This window comes from Apis dorsata, unplaced genomic scaffold, assembly GCF_000469605.1.
Source record: "Apis dorsata unplaced genomic scaffold, Apis dorsata 1.3 scaffold_681, whole genome shotgun sequence".
Taxonomy (NCBI): Eukaryota; Metazoa; Arthropoda; class Insecta; order Hymenoptera; family Apidae; genus Apis; species Apis dorsata.
The window spans coordinates 31,024-43,189 of record NW_006263862.1 but is presented as its reverse complement, the minus strand read 5'-3'; the positions used below and the strand labels follow the sequence as shown (position 1 = coordinate 43,189).

The 12,166-nt window shown below is 31.4% G+C and overlaps 1 protein-coding gene across 1 annotated transcript in view; it reads right to left on the bottom strand.

Moving 5' to 3' along the window:
• Positions 1-3,807: 3,807 nt before the first annotated feature.
• LOC102671593 overlaps positions 3,808-12,166 on the bottom strand; it is a 14,698-nt gene continuing 6,339 nt past the window's right edge. Inside the window, exons 8-17 of the mRNA XM_031513587.1 lie at positions 12,052-12,166; positions 10,957-11,165; positions 10,315-10,719; positions 9,707-10,232; positions 9,385-9,594; positions 9,106-9,314; positions 8,801-9,028; positions 8,437-8,698; positions 6,155-6,405; positions 3,808-4,720 (exon numbers count right to left, since the gene is read on the bottom strand). The exon at positions 12,052-12,166 is cut by the window's right edge and continues 3 nt beyond it. Of these exons, the coding sequence (XP_031369447.1) occupies positions 4,202-4,720; positions 6,155-6,405; positions 8,437-8,698; positions 8,801-9,028; positions 9,106-9,314; positions 9,385-9,594; positions 9,707-10,232; positions 10,315-10,719; positions 10,957-11,165; positions 12,052-12,166 (2,934 nt within the window). The 3' untranslated portion in view covers positions 3,808-4,201. The remainder of the gene's footprint in view (positions 4,721-6,154; positions 6,406-8,436; positions 8,699-8,800; positions 9,029-9,105; positions 9,315-9,384; positions 9,595-9,706; positions 10,233-10,314; positions 10,720-10,956; positions 11,166-12,051) is intronic.

The window sequence follows — 12,166 nt, the reverse complement described above, 5'->3', positions numbered from 1 at the left end:
TTTTTTTTTTTTTTTTTTTTTTTTTTTTTTTTTTTTTTTTTTTTTGCTTATGATATCTAACACTTAACAATAATAGATGAAGATTTTTCGTAACTGTTCCAATATTTTCTTTCGTACATATTCAATGCTGCTACGTTTTACAATGATTCTGGATTTTTTCTCACATACATTTTCATTTGAATCGTTTTAAACTCGTTTCGCTACGTGATTTATATCAATATAAAACTGAATAATGAAAAACGAGGAAAAAAAGCAAAAATGTTAAAGAGATGGCATTAAAGAGATGAACGATATAGATTTGCTAAGAAATATTTAATTAACACATTCACTACCATTTGAATGAAATTTTTATCTAAGGATTTTTCTTAAAAGAATATGCTGTTTTTTTTTTCTCTTCTTATAGATTTGATCGGTTCATCAATTTTTCGCGAATGTTGGGTTAAGTTGATTATTAGGTTAGATTCGTATTTTCCGATGAATCGACTGAATACTCAAATATTTTCATCAATCAATTCTGATATTGGTAGCGAACGTGTTAAGCATTTAAAGATCTTAAATGTCACGTCAGTCTTTTTCTTTTTTTTTCTTTTCTTCGTTTAATCGCCTGAATCAACATTTCACATTAGATATGTTCACAACAAAGATTTATAGGAATTCTGACAACAATCGCGAGTTTACTCCGCTCAAAAGTTATTATAAGGATAAAGATCAAAGGAAACTAATATATTTTTGGCTCGATCCATTGGAAAATTTTTCTAAATCAACAGATTACAATAATCCATCGACATAGAATCATTGAATGCTGAAGAATATTAACAAACTTTATAATACCGCTTAATTATACAATGTACATTATGTACTTATTTTTAAATCATATTGTAGAATTTTTGAAAGATACTTATAATAAATGTAATTTTGATTGTTTCCAATGGATCAAACGGATATCGTTGATAAACACATTTCAAAGAACAGCATCGAAAGCGTATCTATTCATTTCAATAAATTTTTGATTCAGACAAAATTTAAATTTTTCACGCTCGCGCGAATACTGGTCGAACGAGATTGACTATGTTGAGTTTGCAATTTCGTGCGTTAAATCGAACACGACAATCGAGCAAGCTTTACATATTTCGCGACTTTTATTTCAATGACAATATTACATCGAAATATGCTTAATCATAAATACCTACAGTTTTCAAATGTGAATTACACATATTAATAAAAACATTTTTATCTATATTTAGCTTTTCCACCGTCGCGAAGAAAGTGAAAGGAAATATTAAATGGAACTAAGAGAAATGAATCTACATTTGAATAGCCAAATTGGTCTCTTGAAAAAATATAGTTTGGTCCATAGTCATAGTATACACAGTTTCTGTAACTCTTGCTCGTTAAACGTTATGCGATTCATCGTGATCGACATTGCAAAAACAAGATTCAAAAATCATATTATATCAATTTGATGGTGCTACTACGTGTGGCCCAATCTCGCATTCCAAATCTAATAATTATTGCAACAAAAATGAAAGATAATGAAAGTACGTAAAGAAAATACAAATTAGCTCTTTTTTTTTTTTGCATTAAATTATAATAAATTGATTATAAATTGGAAGAAAAATTGAAATCAAATAATGTAACAATCTTTCAATAATGTATATAAATAGATTATAAAGGATTTAAATTTAAAAGAAAATTTAATTGAAGAAATATAATTGAAGAATTTTTCAAAACGAATTTTTGGGCCGCGCGTTTAACATTGTTAATTAATTTATAGATCGCATATCATTCACAATATTATAATATTTGTCGACACTCGATTAACATAAACGGACGAGAGGCAACTATCGGTTTTAAACAGATATATCCACGATATTTTATAACAATTATGATCAATTTTGAATTTATGATTTCCAAAATATGATGGAAAATGACATTTGAAACATTTGTCACGCTTTCTTTGTTTTGCTAAGGATTCTTTATATTGTGTCTTATTGTGTACTTATTTATTTATTTTTATATATCTATATATGTATATATATATAATATATATTATATATATATACATATATAAATATGTATATATATGTGTATATATATATTAATATATATACATATAATAATATATATATATTATGGCAAAAAAAGAAAAAGAACAATTGAAGGTAAGGATACTTTGTACAAAATACGATACAAGTAGCGATGTAACAACACTTTGCAATAGTTAAATATAATATGTATATATATGTGTATATATATTTGTATGCATACATACCTTTACCTATATATATATTAATATATATATACGTACACGCATGCATGCATATATGTATATGCATATGTATATATTTATATCTTATTTGCGTATCATGCCATGTTTTAAATAGATGTCGTACGACGACAAAATCATTGTCATTCATTTGATCGACCAACATTGATATTAAATAGACAAAGAAAATTCTAATGATTAGAATTGACAACGCGTGTGATGCAATGTTATCACACAACGTCTGTAAGAAAAATATATAATTTTGCTGAATTATTGATTTTTGAAATGCAAAGAAGATGAGCCGTATATTGTCACTCATTGACAACGGTGAGTTGTATCATTTTGTTGTTGTAATAACATCTAATTAAGACGTGGCGTTATACGTATGCTATGATTTTTCATATCTCTTTTTCCTTTCTCTAATATTTTCTTTTGTCGATCAAATTCATATTCCGTTTTCTCGGAGCGATATTATTTAATTTATTTATTTATTTATTTGTTTTATTTATATATATATTTATATATTTATATATTTTATGACGTAGTTCAATTTGATCCACGAGTCGCCCTATTGTAAATACTTCTGTCGATTTCTTGACGTCATTTCACCTTTGTCTTATACAATGATTTATTTATTTTAAAGTCCTGCTCAAGTATAACAAGGAGCTACTTTCCTGTTTATTCTTTACGAATGATCCACTTGCATTACGTTACTCTATTTGGTTATTGTTATAATCACATTTTTACTCGTTTCTTTTCTTCGTATTTGTCTAATATCAACATAAAATTTGATTACATATTTTAAAAGGAGAAAATTATATGTCGAGGCAAAAAAAAACGAAGAAAGAAAAAAATAAATAATAGATAATAAATAAAAAATAAGATATTGTAAATAGTTATATATATGTCACGTTTTGATATTTAATTTTCTAAAATATTTTGTTGCAAAGATCAATCGTCTAATAATAAAAAAAAAAAGCCTCTTTAAAAGCGAGATCTTAATAGCTTCTAAAATCTAATGTAATCTAAACTATAAAATTAAGTAATTCTATTTCCTTTTTGTTTTCAGTTCTCACTACTTTTTTACATATACATATAGATAAAATATTAACGATCTAATCTATACTTATAATAAGAATAATTAGTTAATTAAACTAATTGACGAGTAATTTTTTTATATAACGAACTCATTAATATACTAAAAATTCGATTATTTCTGTCCCTGTATTTTATTCGATTTTATTTCTTATTTAATGTTTACCATCATGATATAAAATTTCATTATTTCATTTAAACTACGTGACATTAAATAATCTATAATCTATAATCTATAAAGAAAAAGGAGAAAGTAGATAGTGATAAAAGTAAAAAACGAGAAGATAAAAAATTAAAAGAAGAAAAAATCTAAAAAAATTCAACGAGAATTATTCATTATTTTTAAGATTTTCTGCTTATATTCTCTGAAGAATATGAATAATTAATCGTACAACTTTCTCGAACAATTTTCGCGAAAGATATCAAAATGCAAGCGAACATTCTTCTTTTTTTATTTTACTAATACCTATATAGGAAGTTGCACCAATGAGAAAGATTAATAAATATCGGTCTCTTCGTAGGTGAATAGATCTTTTCAATCGAACGATCCAATGATTGCAGGGGAATAATAACAATCGTTATTAGCAGCAGCAACAGCAGCAGCAGCAATGGCAGCACACATTTGTATTTGTTCAGGGATATTCGCGAAGACTTGATCGGACGAGACGCATTCGTACGTTCCTGCCTGCGCGTCTCGCTTATTCTCCGCGAACATTTCTCCGTAATACTGATTTATGAATAAATCTCTTGATTCTTCGAGCTTTCAGCGTGAATTCACGACAACATGGTAGGGCTGAAATGGAGAAGAAGCGGAGCTGGCGACACGGGCAAGATAATCACTCACTTGCCTAATCCGAATTTCATGAAAATCAGTTCTTTCCCTTTCGACAGGATATCGCCGCCAGCGCTCGCACCGGCCATCTCCGTGAACTTTTGCATCAGATTCGGCCCTGTACTTTGCTGCTGTTGCTGCTGTTGTTGTTGGCCTTGCGTGGTATTCGGTTGCACCTTTGCTTGAGGCGTTGGCAACACTGTCGGTATTCCTCTCATCGGTTTACTTGTACTCTGACTGCTTTGCATCGAAGAAGCTTGATTCTGTTGGGAATACGGTTGATTCGGTTGTTGTTGTTGTTGCTGCTGTTGAGGCTGTTGCTGTTGGAATTGTTGGCCTTGGGGACCGAATCCTGCACTTTGTTGTTGATATCCTTGGTTCGGTTGCTGATAACTTTGGTTTTGCTGATTTTGCTGTTGTTGTTGATACGGTTGATTTTGTTGCGGATAGTCTTGTTGTTGTCCAAGGCCCTGCATACCTCCTGGTAAATTACTACCACGATTGATCACGCCTCCCCTCCCCTTCCCCTAAAAATTAAAGTGACACAAATTAATGGAATAAACTTTTAAAAATTTAAATCTGGTACGTATACGTTCTCAAACATTCTGGACCAGCAAGTGTGTTAAAATGTAGTATTGTTTCAAGTAGTACCCGATATCCTGAAAGGTTTAAACAAATTTTTATTCTAAAGATACAGTCTTTTTTTAAAGATAACATTGTTCGTTAACGTACTATTTTAACTGAACATTAAAATTTATTGTTTTCATACACTTATTGTTTAATAACGATATCTCGCTTCTTCCTACTACATTGCTATTATGATTATTATGATAAATAATGCATTTGTACTAATATGTTGATACATTGTTACCTAAATGAAGAGACAAAAATATGAGAATTCTATATATATGATTAAATAAGATTTTGGTAGCGATTCACTTAATAATCTAATTGATTGTTACTTTTGATTGTATGATGTTGACCTGTAAAATGTTGAAATTTTACTGAATGTGAGATTGAAATGAATATGTATTAAAAAGAATTGTGCGGAACGGAAGCGAAAATGAATAATGATTAAAGCAGAGAAAAAAAGAGAGTTAAATGGAAAGACGAGAAATCTTTAATTACTGAAGAAGCATAATTCACTGCAATTTACGTTTAATTCGTGCAATTTACGTATTCGCTAATATACATGCTTAACTGTCTATTGATTAAAAGCATTTAATGATAAGCTTCGATATACTATGATTTTTTTAACGCAAACATTATTATTTAAATATTATAATGCAAAATTCATTTATTTTTATTAATATTAAATCAAAAATATTAAAAAATTTAAATGTCGTATTTTTTTAATATAATTTACCAAATGCGAATCTCCGTATCAAAGAAATGAAAATCATTTCTTTGAATAGTGATTTTTTTAAAAAAAATTTTACAATTTTTTTTTTGTTATGCAATTGTAAAATTTTTATTTACTAAAATTATTGTTAGAAGCGTGTCAACATTTCTTGAAAGGCATCACACATATCTATTAATTGAAAAAAGACTCATTAATTGTATATGTAAATATGTAAATATATAAATTTTAAATGATCTTCTAACAATATATATACTTATCATAAATATTAAACATTTGTGTTAAAAAATATTGAATATCGTCAATATCATTAGTCAATTCTCTAGAATTGTTAAGTAATTGCCATTAAGAACATACCTGAATCATCGAACATTTTTTTAATCCTTAAATTGTTAAAGCCATTGGACTCTTTGGGTTTTTTCTTTTCATTTAAAGAAAAATAATATAAAAACTAAAAAGAATAAGTGGAAACAAAAGCGTAACAGTGAATTGAAACAAAGGAGCAAAAGAAGTTCGGACATTTTGAAAGATTTGCGACAAGAAGATAAAAAGCATGGCGAAAAGCGAAAGTGAAAACTTCTGGATAGAGCAGTGAACTCACCTGTTGTTGAAGGTGGGGTGGTACGGGACCTTGTTGATGGGCACCCATAGGTGTGGGCCCATGTTGATTGGACGTGGTTACAGTCGTGTAGCTGTGGTGATTCGCTTGTTGGTACGCTAGATGCGGTGGATTGTTTTGTTGATGTTGGAGTTGATGTTGTTGGTTGTTCATTAGTGATGGTTGTTGTTGTTGTTGTTGTTGTCTAGAGTCTAAGTGACAGACAGGGACAGACACAGGCACAATGCAGGCATCTAGCAACAGAGAAGAGAACAAGACCGTGTTGTCATTCATGGCACATTTATACCTTCTAAATGGACATTTAGACACGCTGCCGATCATGCCAAGTAATATTTCTTTATTTTAAAATTTTTTAAATTTTGAAACTACTTTTTTCTTCCTTTCCACATTTCCTTTTCTCTATTATGTATGAAATATCATATTATGAAATGATTTATTATTATGAAATATCATATAAAATATGTTTTCGCGTTTTTTTTTTTTTGTATATTTTCATTCTTTTTTAAATAACATTTTTCTTTCAATATAGAAAAAACAAAAAATTTTGAATTACTTTACTTGGCAAAATCTGGACTTGCGTATATTAAATTTTTCTCGCGACTTTATACTTCAAGACACGAAATCTGATAAAATATATCGTAATTAATAATCCAAAACGAGTTATCGAAAAAAAGATTGTTTAAATGTCTAAATGGCCAGCATGACAACACGACACGAACGACAATCATGTGACACGACGACCATCGACCAGTTCAGGCACACAGAAACATATTATGTCATTATATATAAAATACACGCAATAGTTATATACATGTATATATATACATATATATTTCATATACACATGCATATATATTATATATGTATATATATATATATATGTATATAGCGTAAATATAATACGTATATATATATATATATATATATGTCGTAGAGGAAAAAGATAGGCATGTAAAAAAGTAACGGAGCTATAAAGTGCTCGGAACAAAAGATACGAATATAATACATACGTAAATATTTCATACATACATATATGTATATGTATGCATTTGTATTTAATAGAAAACACTGAAAGCAGCTTAGTGTTTTATCGTATATATACATATATATACTATATATAAATATGTGCGTTTATATGTATATATATATACATATATATGTATACATATATGTATAAGTAGATAGATATTTAGATAGATAGGTAGATAGATAGATAGATAGAGAGATAGATAAATAGAATGATAGATAAATAGATAGAAGAGAGATAGATAGATAAAGAAATAGATAGATAGAGATAGATAGATAAAGAAATAGATAGATAGAGATAGATAGATAGAGAGAGATAGATAGATAGATAGATAGATAGATAGATAGATAGATAAATAGATAGAAAATTATTTTGCATATGGCAATACACGTGTTCCTAAAAAGATTTGCAGATACAAAATATGTAGCTTTCACACATTGCGCGAACACATTAATCTCGTTATCGGACTTTATATTGCGATAAATTAGTACGAGTTCCTATAATCTTGTGTGTATTATTGAAATACTATGTTAAAATAATTCTCTGAAGAATAAATGCACCTGATGACTTACTAGAATGCCTTATAGAAATAGTTGATACGTTGCTTTACCCTGTATTGCAATTTCTCAATAAATTTGCAAGATAGGTATATATCCCTAAAAATAGTAATAAATTCTGATCAATGACGATTCGGCTTTGCAAGATCGATCAATCATAAACTTGTGTGACCCTTCTGCCTGTCGTCTGGCACATCTAATTTCGTGTCTTGTGTTGCTTGCTGTTTGTATGTTTTTTTTCTTTCTTTTTTTTTTTTCTATTCACACTGACGTCCAATTATTTTCCAGATTTTCTTTCCTTCTTCTTTTCTTCCATTTTAAAAGCAATATTATAGTACTCGTCATCGTTCAGATATTCAAGCAGATTAATTCACATTGGTTGAATATATGGCGCCAGTGTGAATTTATTGCAACTCCTCGAGCCAGTGCTTTTTATCTTCGTAGAAATCTTTCTCAGTTTCGATCCTGCTTATCACTGCGTTCTAGTTTCTGCTGCTCGCTTATTCTGTCATTTCAAATTTAGCTTCTTTTCTCTCTTCAGAAAGTTGAAAAATATTGAAAAATATATAAAAATTTCAGTTACTTCGTGTACTTGGCTTGAGGAGCTATTTATATCATAATTCGCGACATCGTAGTGAATAATATAACGATAAAAAAAATAATCAATTAGAAACTTTTACCTTTGCCTCGTCGATGACCAGTAGGAGGTGGTTCTCGAGGCGGAGGAGGTGGTCCTCTGACTCCTGGCCCTTGACTTTGTCCTGGTGGTCTCCTATTTCCTGGAGGAAGTTGTCCTTGTGGTGGTTGATCAGGAGCTTCAGTAAGGAAGTTACTTGGAACTAAACCACGCACTCCATTTAATTCACCCATATAGAATCCATCATCGTCTAGGTCACCATAGACATAGATTTCATTTCCAGTTTGGAATGCCAATTCCACTTGCTATAGAATTAAAATATATTAAAATGTGTAAATAAATTAAATTTTCAAATTATTATTGATAAAACTATAAAAAAATATCTATTTGTTAAAAACAAAACTTACGGAATCGACATTAGGAGATAATTCATGAGGATCATAGTCATAGAGTGCTATCATTTTCTTCACAGGCATACTAGCATAAATATCTCCCCATCTTCCTCTCCTTCCTAGCTGTCCTTGTCCAGGCTGATTTTGATCTTTAATTTCTTCAACCATATTATAAGGAACATACCCTCGTCTACCGTGACATTCTCCCCAATAAAATCCATCCGCGTCTTTTTCGCCGTACACCTATCAAAATAATTTACATATTATATTTATAAGTTAATATTTCATAACGAAAAATTGAAATAACTTTTAATAAAGACCTTAATAGTATCACCCTCGGAGAAGGGCAATTCTTCTTCACAAGCGTCTGGATTAGGTGACATTCTTTTTGGATCATAATCAAATAGGGCAATAAACCAACGTGTTCTTTTGTTCATTTGTTGAGCGCTACTTGACGAATGGCCCGCACCACCTTGAGCTTGCATTCCTCGTCCTCCACGGTAGCTAGAAGCCCTACCTCTTTGACTTCCTATTCCGCAAAATAAGTGGAATATGAATAAATTATGATAGACAAATATTTGAAATATTTCTATACGAACCTGGTTGATCATAATAAGGATCTTGAGGTCTACCAGCAGGACCACCCATTCGTCCTGGTCGATGCGTCCCAGGAAGCCCTTGTTGCCCTATTTGAGGTCCATATCGATGTTGGTTATGATGAAGTGGCATACCTCTACCTCTACGTGACGGATCATCTTCCTCACTGTAATTCGCTTCGCTTGCCGAATCTTTGGTGATTTCTGGAACTCCTATAAATAAATAGTAATGTATGCAAAATTTTAAAACTTTCAATAGAACTTGAATAACCTAACTTCAATAATCTAAATATAAGAAATCAAATTTTATAATAAGAATCCTTACCCATCTGGGACATGCTTTGTCCAGGATAAATTTCTTTATCAGATAAGTTTTCATCAGTCTCAATAATAACTTGGCCATGAGCGTCAACCCTAGTGCCTCCATGTCTTCTTATATGAGAAGGTACAGGAGTCGATGGATATCTTTGACCTACACCTCCTAAACGATGCCTACTCGGATCATCTGGTTGTCCGGTAGCGGTGGGTTGCGGTTGTCCTTGATCTTGCATGTGCGTAGATCCATGTTGCAAATGAGTCGCAGTTCCACCACGAAGAACACTACAAGGAATAGCGGTAGCGCAACTATCGCCCGATTGACTTTCCCTGCTTTTTGTCCTGACCGTGATGTGTTTCGGATTCAAACCCATAAGTTTGTGTATATCCACCAAAGCATGGTCACCGGTGGGGCTGTCTACGTCGGTGACCTTCTTTCCATCGGCATACACCGCGTAACCGGTGACGGCCGAACCGTTTAGGGCAACAGGCTGCCAGGTCACTAGCAAAGTGCCGTCCTGCGGTCCAGCCTCCACCTATCGCAAATATAATGTATAATTATTTATCGAATGTGATATCGATTGTAATATAGAAAAAAATATCAAAACAATTGTTAACCTGGATATCGACCGGAGGATCAGGTAATCCTTTGGGTAATGTTTTGAAATGGACATGACAGGCTAAATTATTTGCCGCTTGAGTATTTTGGTCCTCGAAATGCGTCGCCCTCAGATTTTTTGCTTTCACGGTTACCCTATAGATTGTCGAGGGTGCTAAACCGGTAATCGTGTGTCTATAAACACCAGGCTTCACCGTCCTAACCTCCACGTTATTCACACAAACCACGTGTTGATGATTGCTATTGCTCGGCATCCAAGATATGACTGCACTAGTGGCGGTTACGTTCGATGCTTTGACAGCAGTTGGACCCAAAGCGACATCTTTACCAATTACCATAGTACAAGCGGCATCACGAGATGTTCTTCTTGAGTGTGTCACTGAACGTACGCTTATTCTGTGTGGCTATATTATTAATTAAATGAAATCAAATAATCTGACAAACTTTTACGTTCAATTATGTACATCGTTATATAAATCTCGCACTTTCTTCTTTCGTGAAACTGATACGACTACAAATTGACATAAAACATTTTCCGTTCTATTATAAAAAATTATATTTCTCTGTCTATCTATATAGCTAATATCACAAACAAATATATCACTTTAAAAAATAACAATTTATTTTTTTTTTTTACGAACCCTAGTAGAATCAACTCCTTCGACCAACGCTCTGGTTCTCTCCGTTGCTTTGACAGTAACCTTCAACACTCCATCCACGTAGACGTGATACGACTCCAATTGATGAGTATTTTCTGGCGCCGTCCAACCGATTAAAACGCTCTTGTTCAACTGCCGCTCGAGAGTGAGGTGCTGTGGCGCCGGAACTAGGTCCGAAAACAGGTAGACTTCTTCAGGAAAAAAAGACAAGACAAGCCTAACTGTAGCTAAAAATCTTTCACTATCTAATTCTCTAAGTCCATCCAGCCTAAGTCCATCCAATACTCAACACAGTGCAAGATTCCGTTTACGTCTTTCATCAAGAAATTAGAATATTTACCTTAACTCTCAAATAGAGAGAAGAGACCATTCTTTTTAATCTCTACAAAAACAACAATAACATGCATATGTTCTACTTTCAAACGGCATTATTGAACAGCAAAGATTAATTAATAATAAAAATTATAATTAATAACGTAATAAAAATTATGTACTCTACAAGACAATTAATTAAATTTGTCTTATCTCGAGGAGCATAGAAACATAGAAAATATTGCATACATATGTGTATATAATATACAATACATATACCTTGTTGAATCACGTAAGAAGGGGTTATTGAGAAGAAGCATTCTATGTACTTGGAAGAGCTGCACGAAGATATGTTGAAACAAAAAAACTTAATACTACAATGTCATCATAAAATAGAAAATATTGATATCAACATAATTAATTTTCACAATTACAAATCGCTAATTATTAGAGGGTAATAAAAGTTTCGTTGTATAAATACTTATCAAGCATGGAGTTTTTTTACAAATTCGTTTAAACATTTAAATTAACTTAAAATTAATTTTAAATTATATTTAACATTTCGAATTCGTGAAGCAAACATTAAATAAATATTCTACCATTCTAAATACGATGCGACTATATATATTCATTAAAAAGAATAAATCACATATCGTAATTTTCACGCTGTTTACAATTATAAACATACTACATCTACTACTTTATCACGATCTACATGCTTGAAAATGAAAAAAAATCAAACATATAAAACGAAAACGTACTAACCTGGTGGCTCTTGTTCGTCCTCCTCCGCAATATTATCGAGCTCCGCGTATGCAGATAATTCGGCTTGTCGATTTCGATTACCTTCCTCTAGAGCCGCTAACTCTAAATCAATATC